We start from the raw sequence: 26,303 nt of genomic DNA, 5'->3' as shown, positions 1-26,303 counted from the left end.
GTTCGAATCCCGTTGAATTAACGCCAGGTGGGGTTGACTCAGCCTGTTCATCCTTCCAAGGTCGGCAAAATGAGTCCCAGATAACTGGTTATAGAGAGGCATTGCATCAGCGGCAGACGCGCCCACAGAAAATGATGCAACCAGCAGCTGGGTGGCTGCACACGAACCACCCACCACCACCTGCATGATGGTAATTTCTCCATTCTGCGTTTGGAATGCTTCCGATACCAATCTTGGATAAACAGGGTTGTATCCCAGAAGTGCTTTCTGCACGTATTTGCTAAGGATCAGTGCAACCTCAGCTATATATCATCTTCAGCCCTTCCATTTGGGTTTCCTCGTTGAGTTCCTCCATTTTGGTTTGGAGCTGGAGTGTCATGGTGCTCTATGCACCATTGGCCCCTCATATGAGATGGCAGGTTTGTAGAAGCAGGGGCTCCAACCCTGGTGCTGTATCGTTTGTCACCATCTTGCTTCAGTTTCACTCATAGTTAGACAGGCAGTTGAAACTTTCCTCTTCTGGTCACCTTGACCCATTCCTCACCAACTGAATAATCAAGTCAGTTGGTTCACAGCCCCACCAGGAGATGGTGGATCAGGACGTTTTACCCATAACCTCACAAATCAGTCGCTCACTCCACTACTTACGAAGTGTACCAGGGGCGGTCTCCTCCTTGTATGCACAGCCGGATTAACCATTTAGCAGACAAGGCATGTGCCTTAGGGCCAGCCAAAAATTCGGGCCACAAAAAGTTGTAAACGTGCGCAAGGTTAGAATCTAAGGTCTAGTAAACTGTAAAGCAAAGTGCCAAATCTGTGCGTGTTTTGTCATGCATATATTCATACACTGCAAATTGTATAGACTAAACTAGTTTGAAAGTAGTTTATTTTCACATTAAATATTTGTCTTTTTTTGTATTAAATATTTTGTTCATGAATCAGGTCATCTTTTGTCTTGGGTCCATTTCCATGAGCCCGAGATCTAATTTAAATTGTTCAGGCCATTCTCTAAAATTTCAAAATATGCCTTCGGGCCAGCCGAGGCTTAATCCAGCACTGCTTGTATGGTCAATCATAATAATCATAATATGGTCAATCAAATTATGACAAGAGATACAGGTTTTTTGAGAGGTGGGGAATTTATTTACATATACATATTTAAAACAATATATAAGGTAAATATTTTTTATTGTCGTCCAACCACCCAAATCCCATCTAGCTCCTTACTTTTGGCCCCACCTGCATAATTTATCAACAACAAAATGGGCAAACCAGCTCAATTGTAGTCTGTGAAAAGCGTTGAACTGCCTATTGCCTAATGTAGTATCAACTGCTAAGCATAGAAGTGGAGCATGACTTTTCCAACTTTTCAAACGTGGTCAAGTCTTGTAGCGGTGTACGCATACCAGGTTGTTGTTTTTTTTGTTTTATTTTAACATTTTTATTGTTTCCACTTTATACCATCCCAATCTGGACACATTTACTTGCAGATTTCATTGTGTTAGAATGTGGTGGGAGTGGTTCTTCTTCTTTCGTAGGCAGCACAACTTGCTGGGGGAACAGCTACTGTTAATGGTTGTGATGCAAGACATCAGAAAGTGCCACACTTACAGAAACATATGAAAGTATAAGGTCGTTATATCATTGTGGTGTGGTGAATACTAAGACTCCTGGGAAGGAAATATCACGTGACAAGCATACAGAAATCAGTTGTATCTAGTGAAGGTGACTTCATGTGGCAGATTGCAGCCTGACTTTGTTTCATCGGGAGCTGTTCATGTGGAAACTTCGGCAACTCATATTTTGCTCTGACAAAGGGTTATCGTCCGATACGTCAGCTTCCCCTCGCTTTTTATAGCGATTAGCATCCCTTGATCAATGTTCTTTTAATTGATAGATTCCACCCACTATTCTACCTGTACGCTGATGTGGATTGACACAATCGCCTTCACGAGCCTTCATGAGTAAGGTTAGTTCTTCACTTTACATTTGATATTGTCATGGATATGGATTAGGATGGTTCTTAGCTACATAAGGCAAAAAACATTTTTGAATTGTTTCACTCCTAACCTTTAATTATTTTGGTATTGAGGTTACACTTCTGCTTTTGAAATATTTCTTGAATACATCAAGTTTTAGGGGTTGCACAGTGATTCATGGTTGCCAGCCACTCAATGGTTGTGCCCGATAAGCGTTGATTTCCTGCAATCGGGAAACCTCTTGCGATGTTCTGTCACAACTTGAAGCAGATACTGGGTTTGCTGTTCATCCCTTGTCGGGAGACGATTGTACTATTCAATGAGAGCAACTACATACTCCAGAGTACAGCTGTACTGTATTCAATTAACTTAAAAACCACTTCAAAATGTGCAGTACATAGCAAGGTCATAGGTCAACTGTAATGGTCAAAATCACAAGTATAGCAGTGGAGAATAAATAATCAACTCCAAAAATGTATGCGAGCCAAATTTGTGAAATTACAAACTCCGTGTGCAACCCCTAAATTCAGTCCACATGGCTTGAAATTTCACCACAAGGGTCTTTTCATACATACAAAAACGTTTAAGTGTTAGGAGCATGACTTTTCTAACTTTCATTTTTAAGAACCACCCTAATATTGATGGTTAGGGGTAATTGGGTTTAGATTATACTAGTTATTTCAATCGTTCATGTTCAGCATAAGTAAGTACGTAAGTAAGTACATAAGTACGTAATAAGTGTTTGACAGTGTCGAATTTCTTTTCTTGAAATTCCTTTTGTCTGCCCTCCCAAAATGTTAGTGTCTAAGCCCCCATATCCCCACCTTTGTGTTTATGTGGTTTTCCCATCGTAATCTGTCCTTATGCGATTTCCTCAAAATAAATAATGATCTGGCAAGACACCACATGGCCTGGAGACAGTGATTTGAGGGTGTGTTTGTGGAGCCAGGCAGCCATGTGGACAAAGACATGGAGAACCAGGTACATTTATATCACTGGCATGGTCCCTGGCTGTAGAGGACCACGTGGATTCAGTAAGGTGGGGGAAATCCCCCCTACCCCCACCCTCGAAGTGCCATCCAATGGGCAGTCCAAGCACTGCCCCAGGGAGAGATAATAAAGGGGTGCTATGAGTGGAACTTAACATCTCTTTTTGTGGTCACCCTCTCTGGCTTGCCCTGGTGTGTTTGTCTCACTTAACTGGATCTGTTCGCTTGACTTGGCAGATGACTTGACTGGATCAGTTTGGTTCCTGGTGTGGCTCTGCTTTGGTTCAGCCGGCAAGCCTTCCTCAATACACGAATGGACAAGCCACGTTTAGAGATGTGCACCAGGAAGAATTTGGTGCCAAGGCCAAGCGAGAGCAATGTTGCATACTCAAGAGGATCTTTCTCTCATCTCATCTCTCTCTCCCTCCGTCTTTCTCCCTTCCACCCCCTCTCACACTATCTGTCCTGTTACCTATACGGATGAGCTAAGGACAAAAATAAATAAGTTAAATATTGAAACTGTGGCCATGAGGGGTTAATTTTATTTATTATACAGTTCTATGATCAGCCTGGTTTTGGCTCAGCAGTTAGGGTGCCAGCTTGGGATCCGAGGATCCTGGGTTCAAATCCCGGTCGATCGCTGAATTAACACCAGGGGGGTTGACTCAGCCTGTCATGCTTCCAAGGTCGGCAAATTGAGTACCAGCTCACTGGTAATTCCCTGTGTGTCGCAAGAGGCGACTAACAGGGTTGGCAGCATGAAGGGTATCTGGCCATAAAACATCGCTTCAAAAAGGGGACCAAGGTGCCCGAAAAAGGCCAACCCCCGCCTGCGAGGAAAAATGGCCTCTAAAGGTAGTTCTGTGACAAAGGGTTAACATCCTGTATCCAGGTTCTATGATCCTGTATCCATCCTGTATCCAGGTGAAAGCAGTTATATGATCGCCCCAGCAGCCGTGTATTTCTCTTTTTTCCCTTCTCCCCCATCCCTATTTATTTATTGCTTATACAAATCTGTGTCATTGATGTTGGGAAGCACAGAACTCATATAGCGTGTGATTGATTTGGCAAAACGAAGTCGTAGATGGGTTGACTGGGAGTCAGCGCATTTTACTCTTGGAAAGATGAGTTGCCCGCATAATCTGCTCGGCTATTCACTGTCGGCAGCTTCGCCAATGGCAACGTAGTTCTTAAATCAACAAACTACATGCATATCATGGGTGGATGTGGTTAGAGACCGTGCACCATTACACTGGTGTCTCGGAGAGGAATTCGGATCCGAGGGTGAACAATGAAGCCTCCTCAAATCCAAATTGAAACAAATTGGATTTTGAAAGTAATTCTAAATTGAATAAAACTTTTTTTTTGAAAAGTGCTATGGAGAGCAAGTCCCGTCCCTGGTGGATGGGAAAAGGGGACGGTGGGGGGCAGAGCAGGCAGAAACATTGGGCTGACGGAACCGTGTCCCCAGGAGAAGCGGCATGCCAGCGCCGCCACCATCACTGCCAGCCTTTAACCTACAATTTACACCCATGTCGACCATGTTACACAACATGGAGGACAATATCGAAGACAGTGCACCATTACAACATGATAATCAAAACTTGGTACCGGTAAAGTATAAATTCAAGTTGAGTCATCCGAAAAACACTTGTCGTTGAAGTGGATCATTAACAATAGTAAAATTACCTCAGGAAGCTTCTCTTTTAAGCTGCGCCAGGCATCAAATTTTACTCCTTCCTCCAACTGCAGACCCTTCAGAGGAAAAAGGACATGCCCCACCAGCTTGTGCTTGCCCTTGGGATCCATGCTATAAACCGACAGCTGGAGTGTCTGCTTAGGAAGCTCAACAGGAGAAACCTAGGAGGAGGCAATGATTGTCTGGAGTTAAAGGTCTGGGGGTTTTAACCATGGTTGCATTGCAATCACATGGTATTGGATTCACTTTTTGTCCAGTTTGTCATCTAGGGGAAAGATTATAGTCAATTTGGACTTAAAATAATTGGGTAATCAATAAATATATTCAGCATCTCTCTCTGTACTTCTCTGCTGAAAGGCAGATTTGGTAATGGCGATGCCAAAGGAGCCCCATAGTAAGCATAACACGCTATGTTCTTCACTACCGCACAACTACTGGCAAATAATTTCACACCAATGAGGAATATCAGTATGGCTTGGTGATGCTTGTTCAGATGTGTCGTTGCAACTTTGAGGCTTATTATACAGGCAGAATTAGGGTCAAGATGTTTTTGGGTTTCAGTGTGGGTAAATTTAAGATTCCTAAGAAAGACTCGTAGCCATTAGAAGTATGTGCTGAAACGAAAGGTATTGCAGGGTAGTACACAGAATGAGTTGGTAGTTTTTTCAGATGGGTGGTGAAAGCAACCTGATCAGTTCCAGGCAGTAGTTTCGGAAGCTAAAACGAATTTGGGTTGCATCAATGAGGAGATCTGTGATCTACTGTATATAGAAGGGGTTGCCAGGCGGTCCTTTCAGTTAGAGATAGAGTGCGAGATTTGTCAGGATTGAAAGACATATTCCAAGTGTTTGACCAGCTTGTGATTTTTTTTTTCAAGGTCGGAAGAGAGGGAAGAGGCTGCTGAGTATCTATCTGAAGGATGAGGGATGTCAAGGCGGAGGGTGGAGTTAAGTGGGTCCATTTTTGCACCTTTTTATGTCATGCTGTGATGTTGTCTAATTTCCAAGCAGATGGAAGATGACCTTTAGTAAAATTGTAGGTGAACGGTGTAGAAAGAGGATACGCAAGAGCGGTGGAGTCGGTTCTTCGGACATGTGAGCTGATGTCGTCCGGTCCAGTTGTGGAATCAGTCAAGGGTTGCCAAAAACTCCTCCACCTTCACAGGTGCAAAAGGCACAGATTCCAGGAGCATTTGGGTGTTGATGGGTAGGATGAGTACAGAGAGCACAATATTTGGAAGCAAACACAGAATTGAGGCATTCAGCCTTCTCATTAGCAGAGTCGGTTGTGGGGTCATTTGAAGTGAGGGTAGGTATGGAGGGGGAGCATAATCCAGAGACAGACTTACCAAGGTACCACCAGGTTTTAAAGAAGGGAGACTAGTTGAAAAGTTCAACATTGAGGTTGTACATGTGTTGTCTTTTATCTTTCCTAAAGCTGCCAGCGATAATACGTGTACTCTACAAAATGGACTGAGCATATCTGCTCAGTTCTCGTGTTCAGCTCCACTCTACTACATTCAGTTGTGTAGCGTTTAGCCATGTGTGCTCAGTTCTCGTGTTCAACTCCACTCTACTACATTCAGTTGTGTAGCGTTTAGCCATGTGTGCTCAGTTCTCATGTTTAGCTCCACTCTACTACATTCAGTTGTGTAGCGTTTAGCCATGTGTGCTCAGTTCTCATGTTTAGCTCCACTCTACTACATTCAGTTGTGTAGCGTTTAGCCATGTGTGCTCAGTTCTCATGTTTAGCTCCACTCTACTACATTCAGTTGTGTAGCGTTTAGCCATGTGTGCTCAGTTCTCATGTTTAGCTCCACTCTACTACATTCAGTTGTGTAGCGTTTAGCCATGTGTGCTCAGTTCTCATGTTTAGCTCCATTCAGCTCTGTTCAGAATGTAGACCTGACTGTCCCATTCCTGTGGTTTGGTCGGAATGGCACATTTTGCTAACATCTTGATTTGTTGCATTCATTGTCATTATTATGCCTGATGTTTTTCTTCATGCCTTACTTAGTCTAGGTGTCGATAAAGGATTGGATATATTCTGAAACACATTGGCTTTGGTAAATATGAGCTGATGGAAGAAACTCTGCTGCTTGTTTATGACCTTTACGTAATATCAATGTTGGAAGGGTTACGTAATATCACGTCCATAGGTGAATGGAGGTTATGTTTTCACCTCTGTCTGTTTGTCTATGAACAGGATATCTCAAAAAAAATGTGGACGGATTCGGATGAAATTTGGTGGAGAGGTTGGGTGTGTGACAATGACTAAATGATTAGATTTTGGTGATTATCCGTGATTCTTGATTTTTCAACATTGAGAGATGGGGCCAAAACAATATATAGCACGATACTTCAAAAAGTTGTGGACAAGTAATGACAAAACTAGGTGGATGAGGTGGTTAGGCAACAACAACAAGCTGATTAAATTTTGGTGCAGGTTCAGATACAGTTCCGGCCTATCAGTGAGATACAAAACGTAAACGGTTCAGCCTGGCGGAGGTATGCGCTCTACCGAGTAGTGTTCTAGTTTCCTCTGTTACTTGTTTCTGGTACGCAAAATCTCTGGTACTTTTTCTCATGAGCAAATGTAGTGGTTTCCCTTTTTTTAAAATCACACACAGTACCATGTTTCTTTGGACGTGCTGCCATTATCTGTACCACATTTTGAGCGTATGTTATAAATCCTTACTGCATGTTATTTAATTTTTAGCATTAAGCCATGAACAATGGGTTCTCACAGGCCTTGTCCATAAATCAATGGACTAATGCTCTTCCTTTTAGGCTGGCACTTCAGCATGACATCCATCTCTCCAGGATTTTGTGGAATCGAAAGGTCTCAACATTATTGGAATCTCCCACTATGACATCAAAGCACAAGGTATGTTGTTGTCACATTTCAGACACGTCAGCAGTCTCTATGTTTGTTACCACACCTCCTCTGGTCCAGATCTCTTTGCTCTATTAAATCTCTGACCCTCTCCAGCTCTTCCAGGATGCTGATATTCTTCCAGTAAACCCTTCTGGGTAAACTCCCAAAATCCATCCTGTATAAGCACACCTCAACCCTTGTGTTCTTTTTTCCCCCATTTGTGTAACTACTTTCCAGAGACTTTCAATCGCATTCTTCTGTGCAAGGCTTGGGTGAACCTCCATCTCTCCCTACGATCTTCCCTACCATCATTAGGCCTACCTAACCCAACCCTCTTAAATGCAGGTTTGTACTGTGTTTCCTTTCCTCTTCTCTCTCCTCTTCTCTCTCCCTCTTCTTCTCTTCGTCATTTATGCCATAATGTATTGTTGACTTGTTGGCTGCCTCATCCTTATAGTGGATATGATTAAACTTTGCAATTGCACATGGATTGGCAGCACTATTTGCACTTTAGTATGTCTTTTTGCAACTCTCCTTTATTTGTTTTGTAGGAATGTCAGATCAGATTACAATGTGCCTAGCCCAGTGACATTGTCAGGTGATCAGGTCGGTCGAATTGTTTAAAGATCCAAGAAAAGATAAACTCGAAGATAAATTTAAAATTTACTACTTTAACTACTACTTTAATGGCCCCAATTCATGCCACCTTCATGTGGGGTCAGCCATGGAACATTTTTGGCCTAGTCTTTCATAAACTGGCTGGCTGGACCTGAGGTTTGACTAGACATGGCAGGCAGGAAATTGGAATTTAACCACGGTGCTGACAATAACTCGCTAACTATTCACAAAGGACAGCATGGGATCTTCAACGTCAAAAGAACTATTGCTGGCGGTATGGCCGGTTTAACGTCCACCCAAGGGACGGCTCACACTGATGAATCGCCCTGCATGTGAGAGACAAGGACGACAGTTTATAGTTGGGCTGAGATTGTAATCTAGGCAAGAGAGCTCGGATATGAGTCCTCTTACATTTGTGTGAACTATTTACAAAAAGTACCTATTATGAGCTCACCTGGAACGAAGTTCAGGGGAGCTTATGCAATGGCACGTCATCCGTCAGTCCATCCGTAAACACTTGAAACTTCTTCTCCGAAACCGCTGATGGGATTGTGACCAAATTTGGCACAAATTATATTTGTTGTGTTGTGACTAAAGTTTGTTCACGGCATTAAAAAACATCGGGGTCTAAGGGGGTTTACCGAGGGCCAAAGCGGGTCCAGGTTTGACCTCTCCTCCCCCCCCAAAATAGGAATTTGCTTTTTTCTCTGAAACTACACACAATATTTCGATGAAACTTGACCACAACCTTCACCATCCATGCTGTACCGAAGTTTGTTCACGGCACGAAAAAAATTCGAATTTTAAAGGGGTCTATGTGGGGGTCAAAGTGGGTCCAGGTTTGACCCCACAAAATAGATATTTGCTTTTTTCTCAGAAACTACACACGCAATTTCAATAAAACTTCACCACAACCTTCATCACCCGTGATATACCAATGTTTGTTCAAGGCATTAAAAAAATTGGGGTCTGAGAAGGTATACAGGATGGGAGGTGGTGGTGGATAGGGGTTGCCCCCCAAAATAGGTATTTTTTGTTTGTTTGTTTAAAGTCTCATGATTATGTTCGTATGATTCTACATGCTGCCCTGTCTTCTAGAAACTATTCAAATTGGTTTAAAATACGTTTAGTCAGTGTTGTATAGCTACTGTTTGTTCTACCAGGTGAGCACCAGGGGTATTTCCCCTTATATTACACTCACTGTTGAGTTTGGGACTGCCACTGGTAACATGTAACCCAGTGCTACCTGCCGCATGGTCGATTGTCGGCGACTAAACTGAAACCACTCATTGGCTTTGCTAGTGGGGAGGGTGACTGTGACACTCTGGGTGCCAGGACCAAAAACAACACCTGGCAAAGGGCGGATGAGCTCCCTCAGGGAGCCAACGGCCATCCAGTAAGGAAATGGTGTTTCCTAAAAAACACCCATCCGGTTTGGGCCGTTCAAGTCATACCAAAGGCTTTAAAAATGGTATGTGCTGCTTCCTTGCTTGAAAAGGATAGAGCATGGCCAATCCCCATCGGTTAGCATCCATGGGGACGAGGAAATTCCTCTTGAGGAAATGCCCTGCTGAGTACGGTGAGAAAGCGGCGCCATTGTTATGACGTCACTGGTACCCAGAGTATCCCAGGAAGTGACGTTAGTGATTGCACTTCCCCCAAGGTCAGTGGCTGTGTCTCCTTTGTGTGTGTGTGTGTGTGTGTGTGGTTTTTTTTTTTGTGCGTGAGTGTGTCAGCTCTACTATGAGCCTCAGCCCATGTATAAAAAAAGGAAAAAAAGTTCAAGTCTTATCTGTCAAGTTGGAGCGAATAACAATAAACTCGAGTCAAAAATTGAGTCCAAGTCTTATTGCAGTTGATACTGGCTTCGAATACCTGCCTTGTTTTCCCTTGCATTTCAATGTAAGAAAGTTACTTCTGAGGCCTAGGCCGGTGAATTTTTTTTACAAGGCTGGCGGATGTATGCCTATCACGTTGGCAGTGAGCACAAACACGTTTTTTAAATCAAAATATATTGGAATACCACTAAAACCTAAAAAAAAAGGAAAAGCAACCTAAACGCCGTCTGTTATTGCGACAATTCATTCGTTTCTTACCTGAAATATGAAACGCTCCTCAAAAACGGGCTCTGCCGTCCTCTTTGGAGTTTTGCATTGAACAGTGCCCCGCTTTCCTGGCAGCAAAGCGACGTGCACCAGGGGCAGTCCTGGCTCCATATCCACCTGTATTTCCCGACCTTGGAGCAGCCATAGTTTCAGCTGCTCAGAGGCACACTCATAGCGCAGAGCAAAACGAAGCCTGGGACCCGGAGCGTCTGTAGCACCTGCGTCTGAACTGTCATCTGGAGGCATCTCACAGAGTTCAGGGTCCAGCACGTTCGGGAAGAATACTGGTTGGGTGAATGTGTGAAGAGGTGCGGGTTGGGAATCGAGAGTTGTGGATTTGGAAAGAGTAAAATAATTTGATGTTAAAAATGCTGAGTCGAGTACCAATGAAAGCTAAAAAGAGCAGCTAGCATCATAGCAACAAAGTTTCCACCTATATAATTAAAATGCTTTTACATTTCACAAACAGAAGACATTTCAGAATTTTTTTTTTGCAGAAATCAATGACAAATGACAGTTGTTACACAACAAGTACAGTTACCAGATATTCCTTTGATCTTCCATTGTTGACCCCTTGATGACCAAGATAAGCAAACCTTGTACGACACCATAAGTCTGGGGTTGTCAACCTTACCTGCCAAGTTTATCTGAACTAAAAAGAGTTTGGTCTCCAAGGATGATAAGGTACTGCACAAGTCTGTTTGAGTGTTTGCTGTTTGTGTTTCCTTTAATCATTAAAATTCCCTGGGAATACTTCGCATACCAAATGGATACCAAACCCTAACAAACCTGTCTGATGTTGAATTAAGATTAGTGAAACTGAATGCTTTAAAGTTGTGATTAACAATCGGATAACATGAAATGAAAACAAAGCGGATCATGAAAACATTCAGAGAGCACACACACAAGTTCCGAGAACTGGTCGCAGAAACTGCAATGAAAATGTATTAAAATCGAAAGACTTAAGAAAATAAGCGATTAAAGTGCGAATTGAATGTTAGAACAAGAACAGCATTGCTCTGTTTGTCTGTTTGTCTGTCTGTCTGTGAGCAGGTTGTTTCAAAAAGTTATGGACAGATTCAAACGGAATTTGGTGGACAGGTTGGGTGTACGACAAAGACGAATTGATTCGATTTTGATGAAGATTCGAATCCGGCTCCGCATTAGAGAATTTTTAAAGTGATTTTTCACCATTAGGAGATAGGGCCGACAACGATATATAGCACAATATTTCAAAAAGTTGTGGATGGATTCGGACAGAATTTGGTGGACAGATTGGGTGTATGATAAGGACGAATTGATTCGATATTGGTGAACATCCAGATTTGGATCCGGATCTGGCTAGTATAATTACCTCCACGACCAAAGATGGATGGAGGATATGTTTTCACCCCTGTATGTTTGTCTGTCCGTTTGCCTGTCCGTTTGTCTGTGAACAAAATATCTTTAAAAGTTGTGGATGGATTCGTTAAAAATTTGGCAGCGATGTATCGTATGTGACGAGGACGAAATGATTAGATTTTGGTGAAGATCCGGATCCGACAACTAGAATTTTTAAAGCGATTCTTCACCATTGGGAGATAGGACCAAAAACGATACATAGCGGGATATCTCAAAAAGTTGTGGACGGATTTGGACGGAATTTGGTGGACAGGTTGTGTGTGTGACAAGGACGAATTGATTCGATTTTGGTGAAGATCCGGATCCGGTTACGATAATTATTTTATTTTATTTTATTTTATAACTAGAACGCCACTCAGTAGAGCGCATACTCCCGCCGTGGGTGAAGTTGGAATAGTACGATTTCACAAAAGTTTGACGGAGTAGTTCAGTGACAACACAAGACAAGACAGACACTGCACAGATATATATTTAGAATATATAGATATAGAAGATAATGTTTAAAAAAAACAAGGCAATTTCACTTACATTTTCGGATTCAGCGTTCAATTCTATATAAGTGAGTGTATTTTGAGGCATGTGTGACTTCAAATAAAATTGTAAGCCAGGAAAACGTTCGTTTCATTCCTTAGGGATACAACATGTAAATCTGGCCCAAACGTGAAAACAAAACTCGCTCATTTTAAGTCGTACAAGCTAATGCGACCACTCATTCTTCTGGGAAGAATCCCGTGCATATGCTGGTCACACTTATAAGTCACCTAAGTCTTTATAAGTTCATCAAATACTGACACCGCGATTGACATTCGCTGAGGTAAAATGTTGATCTCTCTTCTGAGGTAAAAACAAACAAACAAACAAAAAACAGTTTTAAGGCATTATACGTATCAAGCGATACATTTTATGAAAGGGGGAAACCTAATACACACTTTGGTGGTTTTAATATGACAGAATATGTCTTTATTAGAAAAAGAAAAAAAAAGAACCTTGAAGATGACGCTGCTAACAAAATACACCGCTCTAACGCATAACCACGAGTTTAAACTACATTTACAACAAATATGAAAACTATTTTCATATCACAATGTTAAATATAGAATATATAGAAGATAATGTTAAAATAAAATGAGCCCTATCTTCCAATGGTAAAAAAATTCCCAAAAAAAATTCCTGGATCCGGAATAATATCCTGAGCGTCACCAAAAACTAATCAATTCTTCCTTATCCCAAGGGCAATCATCCCACCAACTTTCATCCAAATCCGTTCAGAACTTTTCCAGATATCTTGTTCACAAACACATGAACACACATACGCACACACACAGACGGACACGATCGAATGCATTACTCCCTGGCGAGAGTTATGATTCTTCACCATTGAGAGATGGGGCCAAAAACAATATATAGCACGATATCTCAAAAAGTTGGGCACGGATTATGACAAAGTTGGTGGATGAGTTGGGGAGATGACAAAAACAAGTCGATAAGATTTGATGTGTGACAAGGATGAATGGTCCGAACTCCGAATCCAGGTCCAGCCCATCAGTAGGATACAAAACGTAAACTGTTCAACCTGGCACAGGTATGCGCCCGAGCCAGTGCCATCCTAGTTTTATTCTGCAAAACTTTCATTCTCATTTTTGATTTTTGTTTTGTGCTCTAAGGCTCTATGGATACGCTTTTATGCAAATCACATGAGGTGCAAAGACTTGGGAGTTATCAGGTAGTTTATATCAATTACAAGGGCATTGATAGACCATGGACAACACATGCTATATAGGATTTTATATAGGATTTGAACCTGGGTTCCCTCCATCATGAGCCAGGTGTTCCAATAAGAACATGAACAGGCCAACTAAATTTGTTTTCATATCATAAATAACCCCATTGCTTCAATATGATAAACATTTCAAAATCCCAAACATAATAAACATAATAATCCAATAAATCAAGCAGCACTTTGTTTCACATACAGGTGTGTTTAATTGACAGTGCCATTTTAATTACCATATTCAACTTGTACTTTGTAATTTCAATGAAAGCTCACCGGAGGCCCATGGCATGTGGGAAAGGCGTCGATGACTCAGCATCGTTTTTAGTGAGAACGTTGATACATCAGTGTCACCAACAAGGACTGGCTGCTTCACAGGTGATCGTTCCCTGCACCGAATTGGAAAAAGGATATCACTTGCCTATCCACGCCTTTGCTGTCAATTAATCAACCTTAATGGATATAAACAGAGGCCTACAGGTGGAGAACAATTGCCAAAGAGAGAATCATTCCCCTTGGGCTGCTAGGATAGGTACACTCACCTCCAAACCGCCAGCCTGGGTTTGAATCTTGACCCAAGAATAAACCATCACTCCGGCGTTTCGCACGCTAGGTGATCCGTCGACGTGTGTGTGCCGAACATCGAAAGTGCGTTAAGCCGGAGGATCCGTTTGCCGCCATCTTGGTTGTTGGTGCATGTTTAATAGTGTCTTTTGCAGAGCGTAGGTAAATTATTGGCAACACCCTGGCCAAATTCCAAATTCTTTACCACGGTCGAAAGTCAGCCCGAGCCAGGTGGTACCAAAAAGACTTGTATGCAGGAATAATTTACGTCGGCAGCCCCGTGTGGTGACGAGCATTTTAAAAAAAAAGTAAAAAAAAAAAAAAAAAAATACGACATCGAGGCTCGTGAAAGAGCTAACATTAATCACAAAAAAAACAAATGGACACATAAAACATATAATAAGGAGAGCGGTAGACAAGATGGGGAGAGAGGGGGAAGCACACAAGCACAACATTCGAGAGCAGGGACATCGGGAGATCTGTGGGAGGGAGAGGGCTTGGGGGGAGGAGACGTGGGAAGGGGCGGGGGGTGGGAGAAGTATAAAACACTTGGACACTGCTAGGACTTCCAGGAAAGAAGTTGGTATTTCAAAAAAGTGGATCTGGGGTGAATTAGCGGGGGTAGAAAAGATCAAGGTTTTGGATGGGGGAGGATAAGAGATGGTGGTGAACAGCTGTTTTAAAGACCTGGAGGGAGGAGAGGGATTGAAGAGAGTGAGGGAGTTTGTTCCAGAGGCGCGAGAAAAGAGAAAAGAGGAATGAAAGAGTGAAGGTGAACAGAGAGTCTTGATTTGATAAATACATCTTTGGTTTTTAGAGTAAAGGGTTGGAATGTTTGTATGAAATGAAAACACCATACTAGCACAGCAAAGCTCAGTGTCTAACAGCTGTGTATTCCTCCCTTGAGTAGGCCTACTTGGATAGCTGGGTGGCCCTGAAAATCATAACATGAATAATAGCAGAGCAAGTTCGTCAGATGGTCTAGTAACTATACAGGGACTTTGGATAAATCAATAATCGATAGTGCTCCAACTCTTAGGAATAACAAAAGTTGTTGTTAAACTTCTTTCTCATTTATTTATTTAAAGGAGAAAATTAGGTTCAATTTCCAATGAAAGTTGATGAACACCTCCGATAAAGCTACTTCAAATGAAAAAAATATGAATAAAGGTTCAACAACAACAACAAAGGATTATTGGTGTGGAAATTGTGGCAATTGGGTGGGAATTCAAAATGGTTGATTTGGATCTTTTCAGAAAATGAGGGAGACCTTGTTGGATAAGCTGTAAAGGTCACATCTACATAATCATCACAATACATTGCAAAGGTGAAACAAACACTATATTACATAATTTAATATTCAACCTGCCTCAATTAAATAATGAGATGTGGCTCATGACTCGTACACAAATGGACATGAAGACAAACAGACGTCTGACACAAAACATTGGTGAAAGCTCGTCTACATAAATCAGACGACATACCACTATGCCTCAATTACTGAATTACATATGGGTCGTTCACAAAAAAACAAAAAAACAATGTAGTGTGGCGGACACGAAAGCACTGACGCGGTGACATCACCCCGCACACCAAGTGGGGATGGGCCACGCCAGGGAGAGAGGCGTGGCCTCACGATATACGCGGAGCGCGCAGCCCTGAGCAGTTTAGTGCTGCAGTTTGAGTACTTTGAATAAAGACTCTTTTATGAACCGCGTTGTCCGCTTGCTCTTTGCGTAAGCATTAGCGTGCGCAGCATCACGCTTTATATGATGACCTCGACGTTGGATCTGCCGTAGCGATCCTTCCGAACACGACGCCATTGCAATGGCCAACGACAAGGCAATGGCGATTAAACTTCCCGAATTTTGGGAGGCCCAGGCCGAAGTCTGGTTCGTTCAAGCCGAAGCCCAATTTCAGCTTCGGCGCCTCACCGGCGATGACACGCGCTATTGCCACGTCGTCGCCTCCCTCGGGCCTGGCACGGCCGCTCGAGTTGTGTCCGTCCTTCGCCACCCACCGGACGGCCACAAGCACGAGGCACTCAAGCGGCTACTCCTAGCCACGTTCGGCCTCACGGACGACGCACGGGCCGACCGCCTCCTGGATCTCCCCGAGCTCGGCGACACGCGCCCGTCGGTCAGAATGGACCATATGCTGTCACTGTTGGGCGACGAAGCCCCCGGTTCTCTATTCCGGGCGCTTTTCCATCGCCAACTTCCAGCGCAGGTTCGCCTCGCGTTGGCCGGGACCGGGCTAACGGAACCCCGAGCATTGGCGGCCGAGGCGGACAAGTACTTCGCCGCTTCGGACACGCGGGCGAGAGTCGGCGTGGCCGTCACGGCCCTCGTGGCTGATGCTGCTAATGCTGCTGATGCTGCTGTTCCACAGCATCAGCTTATACAGCATACGCAGCATGCTGATACGCACCTCGTGACCGCCGCCACGCCCCGCCCACCGCCGCGGTGAAAACCGCCACCGCAGGGAAACCCGCCAACTCCACCGGCCTGGCGGAGCCAGCCGCGCTCCTCCAGCTCCACCACCTGGTGCTGGTTCCACGCCAAGTTTGGCCACGAGGCTCGGCAATGTCATCCGCCATGCTCCTTCAACAGGTCGGGAAACGCCCGGGCCGGCGCTCAATAGTGGCGATGAGCGCCGGCCGTTCGAGCAGCCTGCTGTTCATAACGGACACCTTATCCGGGCGCCGTTACCTGTGCGACACGGGAGCGCAGGTGAGTGTCGTTCCCGCCGGCACGTCAGACAAGCACGCCGCGGGCGGGGGCCCCGCGCTGCTTGCCGCGAACGGGACGCCCATCCGTACTTCCGGAAAACGCTGCCTCTCTCTGCGGTTCGGAGGGCAGGTTTTCCGATGGACGTTCGTCACCGCCGACGTGCCCATGGCACTGCTTGGCGCGGACTTCCTGTGCGCTAATGGGCTCCTGGTCGACGTAAAGCGCAGACGTCTTGTCCAGGCCGAGATGTTCAGCTCGCTCGCTTGTGCGCTGCCCAGCTCGTCGAGCAGCTCGACGAGCGGCTTGCCAAGCGGTTTGCCGAACGGTTCGGTTCCGGCCACGTTGGTCTGTACGCTTCCGGCAGCGGACGCATTCACCCGCCTCCTCGCCGGCTTCCCGGCCCTCACGCGGCCCACCTTCTCGGCGGGGGCCGTCAAGCACGGGGTGGCCCATCACATCCCCACCGTCGGGCCACCGGTCTACGCCCGGGCACGCCGCCTCGAGCCGACGAAGCTGGCGGTGGCAAAAGCGGCGTTCGCTACCCTGGAGTGACTCGGCATCGTTCGGCGCTCAGAGAGCGCTTGGGCGTCGCCGCTGCACATCGTGCCGAAGCCCGGCGGGGGATGGCGACCGTGCGGGGACTATCGCCGTCTCAATGACGCCACCACCCCCGACCGCTACCCCATCCCCCACATTCAGGACTTTTCCGCCCGTTTGGCGGGCATGTCCTTCTTCTCGAAGGTGGACCTCATACGCGGCTACCATCAGGTCCCCGTCAGGCCGGAGGACGTCCCGAAGACGGTGGTCATCACGCCATTCGGACTCTTCGAGTTCCTGCGGATGCCCTTCGGTCTGAAGAATGCGGCTCAGGCGTTCCAGCGACTGATGGACAGCGTCCTGCGCGACTTGGATTTTGTCTACGTCTACCTGGACGATATCCTCGTCGCCAGCGCGTCCCGCGAAGAGCACCTACGCCACCTCCGCACGCTCTTCGAACGCCTGGGCCAGCATGGCCTGATTGTGAACCCCGCAAAGTGCCGGTTCGGCGCCGCCATTATCGATTTTCTGGGGCACCGTGTCACCAGGCACGGAGCCGTCCCCCTGCCGGCCAAGGTGGAGGCGGTGAAGGGGTTTCCGCGCCCCCGCACGATCAGAGGGCTGCAGGAGTTCCTGGGCATGGTGAACTTTTACCATCGGTTCCTGCCCCGTATCGCCCAGCTCCTGCGCCCCCTGCACGAAGCTCTCCGAGGTAAGCCGGGCAAAGGCGACGTTACCTGGACCGAGCAGATGGACACGGCGTTCACGGGCGCGAAGCTCGCCTTGGCTAACGCCACCATGCTCGCGCACCCGGCGCCCGATGCACCGATCGCCCTCACCACCGACGCCTCGGACTACGCGGTGGGCGCGGTGCACGAGTAATGGGTGCGTGGAGCTTGGCAACCGCTGGCGTTCTTTAGCCGGCAGCTTCGCCCGCCCGAACGCCATTACAGTACCTTCGACCGCGAGTTGCTCGGGCTTCACTTGGCGGTCAGGCACTTCCTTCATCTGCTCGAGGGCCGTGCGTTCACGGCCTTCGTCGACCACAAGCCGCTGATCTTCGCGATGGGCAAGGTCACCGAGCCGTGGTCGGCCCGGCAGCAGCGTCACCTCTCGGCCGTGTCCGAGTACACGACGGACATCCGGCACGTCGCGGGGAAGGACAACCCGGTGGCGGATTGCCTTTCCCGGGCCGTCGCCCACGCAGTCCACCTCGGCATCGACTATGCCCGGATGGCAGCGGACCAGGCCGCTGACCCCGACGTCCAGGCCTTGCGGACCGCCGTCACGGGCCTCCGTGTCACCGAGGTGCCGTTCGACGGCGCAGGCGCGGCCCTCTTGTGCGACGTCTCCCTCGGGCGTCCTCGCCCCATCGTGCCCGCGGGCTGGCAGCGCCAGGTGTTTGACGCCATCCACGGCCTGTCCCACCCGGGCGCGAGGGCCTCCCAAAGGTTGATCGCCGACAAGTTCGTCTGGCATGGCCTCCGGAAGGCCGTCCGCGGCTGGGCCAGGACGTGCCTCGCGTGCCAGCGTGCCAAGGTGCACCGGCACACCCAGGCCCCGTTGGCCCCGTTCACGGTGCCGGAACGCCGGTTTGACCACGTCCACGTGGACCTGGTGGGACCTCTGCCCCCCTCGCGGGGTTTCACCCACGTCCTCACCATGGTGGACCGCACCACCCGGTGGCCGGAGGCCGTGCCCTTGGCGTCGACGACGGCGGCGGATGTCGCGCAGGCTTTCATCGCCACCTGGGTCGCCCGGTTCGGCACCCCCTCAGACATCTCGTCCGACCGCGGCCCCCAGTTCACCTCGGAGCTCTGGGGGGCGGTCGCGCAGGGGCTCGGGGTCCGGCTGCACCGAACCACGGCATACCACCCCCAGGCTAACGGCCTGTGTGAGCGATTTCACCGCTCATTGAAGGCCGCGCTCTGGGCCACCCTCCGCGACGGCGGCTGGGTCGACAGGCTCCCCTGGGTCCTGCTGGGCCTCCGGACGGCGCCCAAGGAGGACCTGCGCGCATCCGCGGTGGAGTTGGTCTTCGGGCAACCGCTGCGGGTGCCGGGCGAGTTCCTCCCCGACTCCACAGCACCATGGTCCGCGGCACAGCAGCGCTCCGCTCTGCAAGAGACCGCCCAGAGGTTCGCCCCGGTGCCAATGGCATGCCACGGGCACCCACCGACGCACGTCGCCCCGGAGCTTCGCACGGCGGAGTACGTCTTTGTCCGCCACGATGCCCACCGGACACCACTGCGGCCCCCGTACGACGGGCCTTTCCGCGTGCTGGAGACCGGGGCGAAGCACTTCACCCTGGACATCGGCGGTACTCCTGACCGCGTTTCTGTAGACCGCCTCAAGCCGGCCCACCTCGACGTGGACCATCCACCGCCAGTGGCCCGACCCCCGCGTCGGGGCCGCCCCCCTGCGGGTGGACACCCGGCACCGCCCAGCCCCGCCGCCCCCCGGTCCTGCTGCCGGAGGCATCCCAGATGGCATCCCTGCATCCCAGACGCCGCCAGTCGCCAGGGGGCGCTTCGGCCGGGTCATCCGTTTGCCCCGCAAACTGACCCTTCAGGTGCGCGAGGATTCTGGGGGGGCGCGTGTGGCGGACACGAAAGCACTGACGCGGTGACATCACCCCGCACACCAAGTGGGGATGGGCCACGCCAGGGAGAGAGGCGTGGCCTCACGATATACGCGGAGCGCGCAGCCCTGAGCAGTTTAGTGCTGCAGTTTGAGTACTTTGAATAAAGACTCTTTTATGAACCGCGTTGTCCGCTTGCTCTTTGCGTAAGCATTAGCGTGCGCAGCATCACGCTTTAGTAGGATGGAACAGACCGCAGACATGCGCAGACAGACCGATGAACACAACTGACGACGACAACACCCCTCAGCCCAAATGTGCATAACCTACTTTGTATGATTCCCTTGGTAGCTGGAAATAAGTAGCAACATATTCCAGAAGACAGTTTTAAACATAGATATCATTATATTGAAGGAGCTGGGGCTCCCACGTCGATCGGAAGAATGGACGCGACAAAAAGCTGGAATTCATCCGAGTTGCTTTAATCAAACCAAACACTCAGGCACTCTGAAAAGCCCGTTTATCGGGCAGCAATATATATACATATTATCCCGGAGCGTTTGCCCAGGAAAGGCGAGAGGGGGCGTGGCCCAGCGTCCCGACCGAGGCCTGGCAAGTTGAGCGCGGGCCTGCCCGGGCGTCCTGGACGAGCCCGGCATGGTGATCGCTCCGCGTCCTTGATAGGTGCAAGGCGATTGTGAAAACCCAGCGGTAGCCGCTACACACGTCCCCCCAGAATCGACTTGCACCGGCAGGGTCAATTTGAGGGGGGTCCTGATGACCCGGCCGAAGCGACCCCTGGTGGGTCGTGGGAGGGGGTCTGGTGTGGTGGTGGGCGGTCGAGTGGGGGGCACCGTGGACGGGGGGCGGCCTCGCCGCGGCGGAAGGGCCACCCGTGGTGGGTGGTCGACGTCCACGTGCGCCGGCTTGAGGCGGTCCACCGCAATCCGGTCCGACCTGCCGCCGATGTCGATGACGAACGACTTGTCGTCCCGTCGCAGCACCCGGAAGGGCCCGTCGTACGGCGGCCGGAGTGGCCCCCGATGTGCGTCGTGACGCACAAAAACATACTCCGCTGTGCGAAGTGCTGGGGGGACGTAGGACTGGGGGTCACCGTGGTGGGATGTTGGCACGGGGGCAAACCGTCGGGCGGCCTCCTGGAGGTCCGAGCGCTGGTGAGCTGCGGACCAGGGACTGGTAGCGTCGGGCACGAATTCGCCCGGGACGCGTAGCGCCTGGCCATAGACAAGCTCGGCGGTGGATGCCTGGAGGTCCTCCTTGGGGGCCGTGCGGAGGCCCAAAAGGACCCACGGCAGCCGGTCGGCCCAACCGCCGTCTTGAAGGCCGGCCATGAGCGCGGCCTTCATGGAGCGGTGGAATCGCTCGCACAACCCGTTTGCTTGGGGGTGGTAGGCCGTAGTATGGTGGAGCTTGACCCCCAGGTTGCGGGCGACCGCGTCCCACAGCTCGGAGGTGAACTGTGGTCCGCGGTCTGACGAGATGTCCGCCGGTGCGCCGAAGCGGGCGACCCAGGTGGCGATGAAAGCCTGCGCCACGTCGGCGGTGGTGGTGGAGATGAGGGGAACGGCCTCCGGCCACCTGGTGGTCCTGTCCACCATGGTGAGCAGGTGTGTGAACCCCCGTGACGGGGGGAGGGGGCCCACCAGATCCACGTTGACGTGGTCGAAACGTCGTTCGGGCACGGTGAAAGGTGCCAGCGGGGCCTGGGTGTGTCGGTGGACCTTGGCCCGTTGGCAGGCCGTGCAGGTGCTGGTCCAATCGCGGACGTCCCGACGAAGGCCGTGCCAGATGAATCACGCCGACACCAGCTTCTGGGAAGCTTTCCGGCCCGGGTGGGAAAGGCCGTGGAGGGAGGCGAAGATGCGGCGTTGCCAGGTGACGGGCACGATGGGGCGAGGCTGGCCTTGGGAGACGTCGCAGAGCAGGACAGTGTCCGCGAAGGGGATGTCGGCCAGGCGGAGGCCCGTGTCCGCCGCCCGGAGGGCTTGCACCGTGGTGTCGGTGGTTTGGTCCGCCGCCATAAGCGCAAAGTCCACGCCCAGGTAGACCGCGTTCGCGCTGGCCCGGGAAAGACAGTCGGCCACGGCGTTGTTTTTGCCGGCGACGTGCCGGATGTCCGTGGTAAACTCCGACATGGCGGAGAGGTGGCGCTGTTGGCGGGCCGACCACGGCTCCGTGACCTTGGCCATGGCGTAAACCAACGGCTTGTGGTCGACGAACGCCGTGAAAGGTCGGCCCTCCAGGAAGTGGCGGAAATGGCGGACGGCCAGGTGTAGACCGAGGAGCTCCCGGTCAAACGTGCTGTATTTGAGCTCGTTCGGCCAGAGCTGCCGGCTGAAAAAAGCGAGTGGCTGCCAAACCCCGTTCACCCATTGCTCATGTACGGCGCCCACCGCGTAGTCGGAGGCATCCGTGGTGAGGGCGATGGGAGCGTTGAGCACCGGGTGAGCGAGCAGTGTTGCGTCGGCGAGGGCCCGCTTTGAGCTTTGGAAGGCCGCATCCATTGCTGCAGACCAGGCGATGTCGTGCTTGGCCGGCTTGCCCCGGAGGGCTTCGTAGAGGGGCCGCATGAGTTGAGCAGCGTGGGGCACGAAGCGGTGATAAAAATTCACCATTCCCAGGAATTCCTGCAGGGCGTTTATGGTGCGGGGACGCGGGAACGTGGTGATGGCCTCGACCTTGGTTGGCAGCGGCACGGCCCCGTTCTTGGTGATGTGGTGGCCCAAAAAATCAACGGCCGTCGTGCCGAAGTGGCATTTGGCCGGGTTGACGATGAGGCCGTGCTCGCTGAGGCACCCGAACAGTGTTCGGAGGTGGAGGAGGTGCTCGGCCCGGGACGTGCTGGCGACGAGGATGTTGTCCAGGTAAACGAAAAGGAACGGCAGGTCACGCAGCACGCCGTCCATCAAGCGCTGGAACGCCTGAGCCGCGTTCTTGAGACCAAACGGCATCCGCAAGAATTCGAATAAGCCGAACGGCGTGACGACTGCCGTTTTAGGGACGTCGGCTGCCCTGACAGGTACCTGGTGATATCCCCGTATGAGATCAATTTTCGAAAAAATGACCCGTCCCGCCAGACGGGCGGAGAAGTCTTGGATATGCGGGATCGGGTACCTGTCGGGGGTGGTAGCGTCATTGAGACGGCGGTAGTCACCACACGGGCGCCATCCACCCCCCGGCTTTGGCACGATGTGCAGTGGCGAGGCCCACGCGCTATCGGAGCGCCGCACGATGCCGAGGTGCTCCAACGCGTCGAATTCGGCCTTCGCCACGGCGAGCTTGGCTGGGTCGAGGCGGCGGGCCCTGGCGTAGACCGGCGGGCCCGTGGTTGGTATGTGGTGCTCGATCCCATGCCGTACTGCGACGGCCGAAAACGTCGGCCGCGTGAGGGCCGGGAAGTCCGTGAGCAGGCGAGCAAACTCGTTCGCCGCCGGGACGGCGCATGCCAGCTCGGTCGGCGCGGAGCTGCTCAATGTGCATACCAGGGAGCTGAAGGTTTCGGTGTTGATTAAACGACGCCGTTGGACATCCACCAGCAGTCCGTGTGCGCAGAGGAAGTCGGCGCCTAGCAGAGCCATGGGCACGTTTGCGGTTACAAACGTCCAAGCAAAGCGTTGGCCGCCGAAGCAGAGGGTGACGTTGTGCGGGCCGAAGGTGCGGATGGTCGATCCGTTGGCCGCAACCAAGGAGGGGCCGCAAACCGCGGATTGCCTGTCCTGGTCAGAGGCGGGTATGACGCTCAGTTGGGCGCCGGTGTCGCACAGGAAGCGCCGTCCGGACGCTTTATCCGTGATGAACAGTAAGTTGCCCGTGTGGCCGGTGCTCATGGCTGGTAATGAACGCCGGCCCGGCCGTTTCCCGGCCTGCCGAAGGTGCACGGGGGTCGGCATGTCCGGGCCTTCTGTCCGAACCTGGCATGATAGTAACACCACGCTTGGTCAGGTGGAGGCCCCGGTCGTCGTGCTAGAGGTGGTCGGCTCGGTGTAGCGGCCGCCAATTGCGTCGGCAGTTCGGTCGTCGACCGTGCCGGGTGCTTGGGCGCCATGGGTGTTGCGTCGGACGGCGGTGGGTCCCATGTCGCCGCTGCGATGCGCTGTCCTGCGGCGGAGATCTTGTCGGCTTCTCTGGCAAGGGCCCGGGGATCTGTGATCGTCGTGCTTGCCAGGGTGAGGCGTACCGGGTTAGGCAGCTGACGGAGGAACAGCTCCCGGAACAGGAATGCCGGAGAGTGCTCGCCGAGCAGTGAAAGCATGTAGTCCATTCGCTCGGAAGGGCGCGTGTCGCCGAGCTCGGGCAGGTCGAGCAGGCGCTGTGCGCGTTCCGCCGATGGGAGGGCGAAAGCGTCGAGGAGAAGCTTCTTAATCGCGCCGTATTTGTCAGCGGCTGGCGGGCTTTCGAGGAGGCTCAGGGCGCGGGCCGCGGTAGCCGACCCGAGCGCAGCTACCACATGGTGGAAGCGGGTGTCGTCGGCCGTGATGCCTCGCAGGGCGAACAGGGAATCCGCCTGTGCGAACCAAACCGCCGCGTGAGCCTCCCAGAAGGTAGGCAATTTAAGGGCGACTGCCGTGTCCATGAGGTAGGTCACCAATGAAGGAGCTGGGGCTCCCACGTCGATCGGAAGAATGGACGCGACAAAAAGCTGGAATTCATCCGAGTTGCTTTAATCAAACCAAACACTCAGGCACTCTGAAAAGCCCGTTTATCGGGCAGCAATATATATACATATTATCCCGGAGCGTTTGCCCAGGAAAGGCGAGAGGGGGCGTGGCCCAGCGTCCTGGCTGCGGCCTGGCAAGTTGAGGGCGAGCCTGCCCGGGCGTCCTGGACGAGCCCGGCATGGTGATCGCTCCGCGTCCTTGATAGGTGCAAGGCGATTGTGAAAACCCAGCGGTAGCCGCTACAATATATATATATATATATATATATATATATATATATATATATATATATATATATATATATATATATATATGTATATATATATATATAATTTTATATATATAATATAATATAAACCTTTTTCTAACCACTGATTGACTGATTGACTGACTGATATTATTGGTCGGTACCTTACATAAAAAGAAGGTAAATGCATATGTAAAAGACAAAAAAAATTTTTTTTTAACCTCAATCAATAATTAGCATTTGAAAATTGTAATTGTTATAACCATAAACTGTGAAATAAAAAACTCAATAAAAATTTACATAAAACCATAAATGTGTCTGTAAAATAAATAAATAAACCTGAATTGATATCTATCAGCAGATTGGTGATGCTTGCCTATAATCATAAAGTTTCTATTTATTATTGTTATGTTTTTAGGGTATGGATGAAATACCTTAATGAAGTTCAGAATGTGTAGATTAGAATGCTCTGAGTTTCGCGAAGAAGAAGAACCCACCTCGATGTAAATTAAGTTAGGCCGACTGTCTGGTTAAGAGCGTTTATGTGTCTCCACACGGAGGAGTGAAGTTGTGTTATTTACCTCGGGCTTATGGTCAATAATTCCTCTGTGTGTAAAGGCCTCTTGTAATTTTGCCCTTCGTTTTTATATTCATTAAAAAGCCATGCCACAAATGCTCCATTCATCCACAACACCCGCAGTGCTATCAAAACCCAAACATTGGCCGATCGGCAAGGGAGCCCCACCCCCAAACATTCTCGATGGGCTGTCAAGAATGGCCGTGAGGTCACACCCTGAATGAGGATTGGTTGGGTAATGATGGGGCGATGCGACGGCACCACACCATTGGTCAAAGAATGACATCATCGAGACGCCAGAGAAAAAGCGAAGGGACCGCCATTTTTTCTTCTTCTTCTGCCCTGGCTTCTTGGTGGATGGTCGCGTGCATTCTCACTCTCTCCGTGCCTGGTCTCGCTTGCCCGCGTTGTCTCTTCTTGCCTGGTCGCCGATGAAGGACGGCGTGATCTTGCTGCACTTTGTGCGGGGTGCATCGAAGGAGAAGGACCAAGGGAGGAGCTCTTGCCTGTTTTCCTCGTGGCGGCTGGCTGTGGACGTGACTTTGCACCAATGCATGTTATCCTGCGCAGGGACACAGGACCTGTGAACCACACCAAACCCTCGTTGAGACCGGAGCTAAGTGGCTGCACAACACTGAACATTTATTGGTTCACGAGTTATCAAACAGAGTGACCACTATATTCGTCATTGGTGTATGTCTGTCTATTTGTCTGTCTGTCTGTCCACAGCATAACTACCTGATGATATCATCCGATCTTGATGAAACGTGGGTGGGAGGTTGATATCATGATCTAGTTGTGTCCTGCCTCGAGTGGGCGTATTGCGCCCACTGTGGGCTGAGCCACGCCCGAAAAAGACGTCTTTTTCGGGGGTAATCGATTTCAAGCTACATCTTCTCCGAAGGGTTTGGTGGAATCTGATAGGAGTTTCGGTATTTGGTTAGGCC

The 26,303-nt window shown here is 50.1% G+C and overlaps 1 protein-coding gene across 3 annotated transcripts in view; it reads right to left on the bottom strand.

The window, feature by feature from the left end:
• LOC137417028 (synaptotagmin-15) overlaps positions 1-26,303 on the bottom strand; it is a 115,297-nt gene that overhangs the window by 54,988 nt on the left and 34,006 nt on the right. For 2 of the 3 annotated variants that reach the window (XM_078783506.1, XM_068102747.2), the window contains exons 3-5: positions 13,716-13,828; positions 10,259-10,551; positions 4,658-4,828 (exon numbers count right to left, since the gene is read on the bottom strand). In XM_078783506.1, coding sequence (XP_078639632.1) covers positions 4,658-4,828; positions 10,259-10,551; positions 13,716-13,828 — 577 coding nt within the window. Of the gene's footprint in view, positions 1-4,657; positions 4,829-10,258; positions 10,552-13,715; positions 13,829-13,981; positions 14,145-26,303 lie in introns of those variants that run through there. The other variant, XM_078783507.1, reaches the window with a different exon arrangement.

This window comes from Myxine glutinosa, chromosome 8 (genome assembly GCF_964187855.1).
Source record: "Myxine glutinosa chromosome 8, kmMyxGlut1.1, whole genome shotgun sequence".
Classification (NCBI taxonomy): domain Eukaryota; kingdom Metazoa; phylum Chordata; class Myxini; order Myxiniformes; family Myxinidae; genus Myxine; species Myxine glutinosa.
Note: the sequence above shows the minus strand (reverse complement) of the source record. Positions and strands in the feature narration are given on the sequence as shown.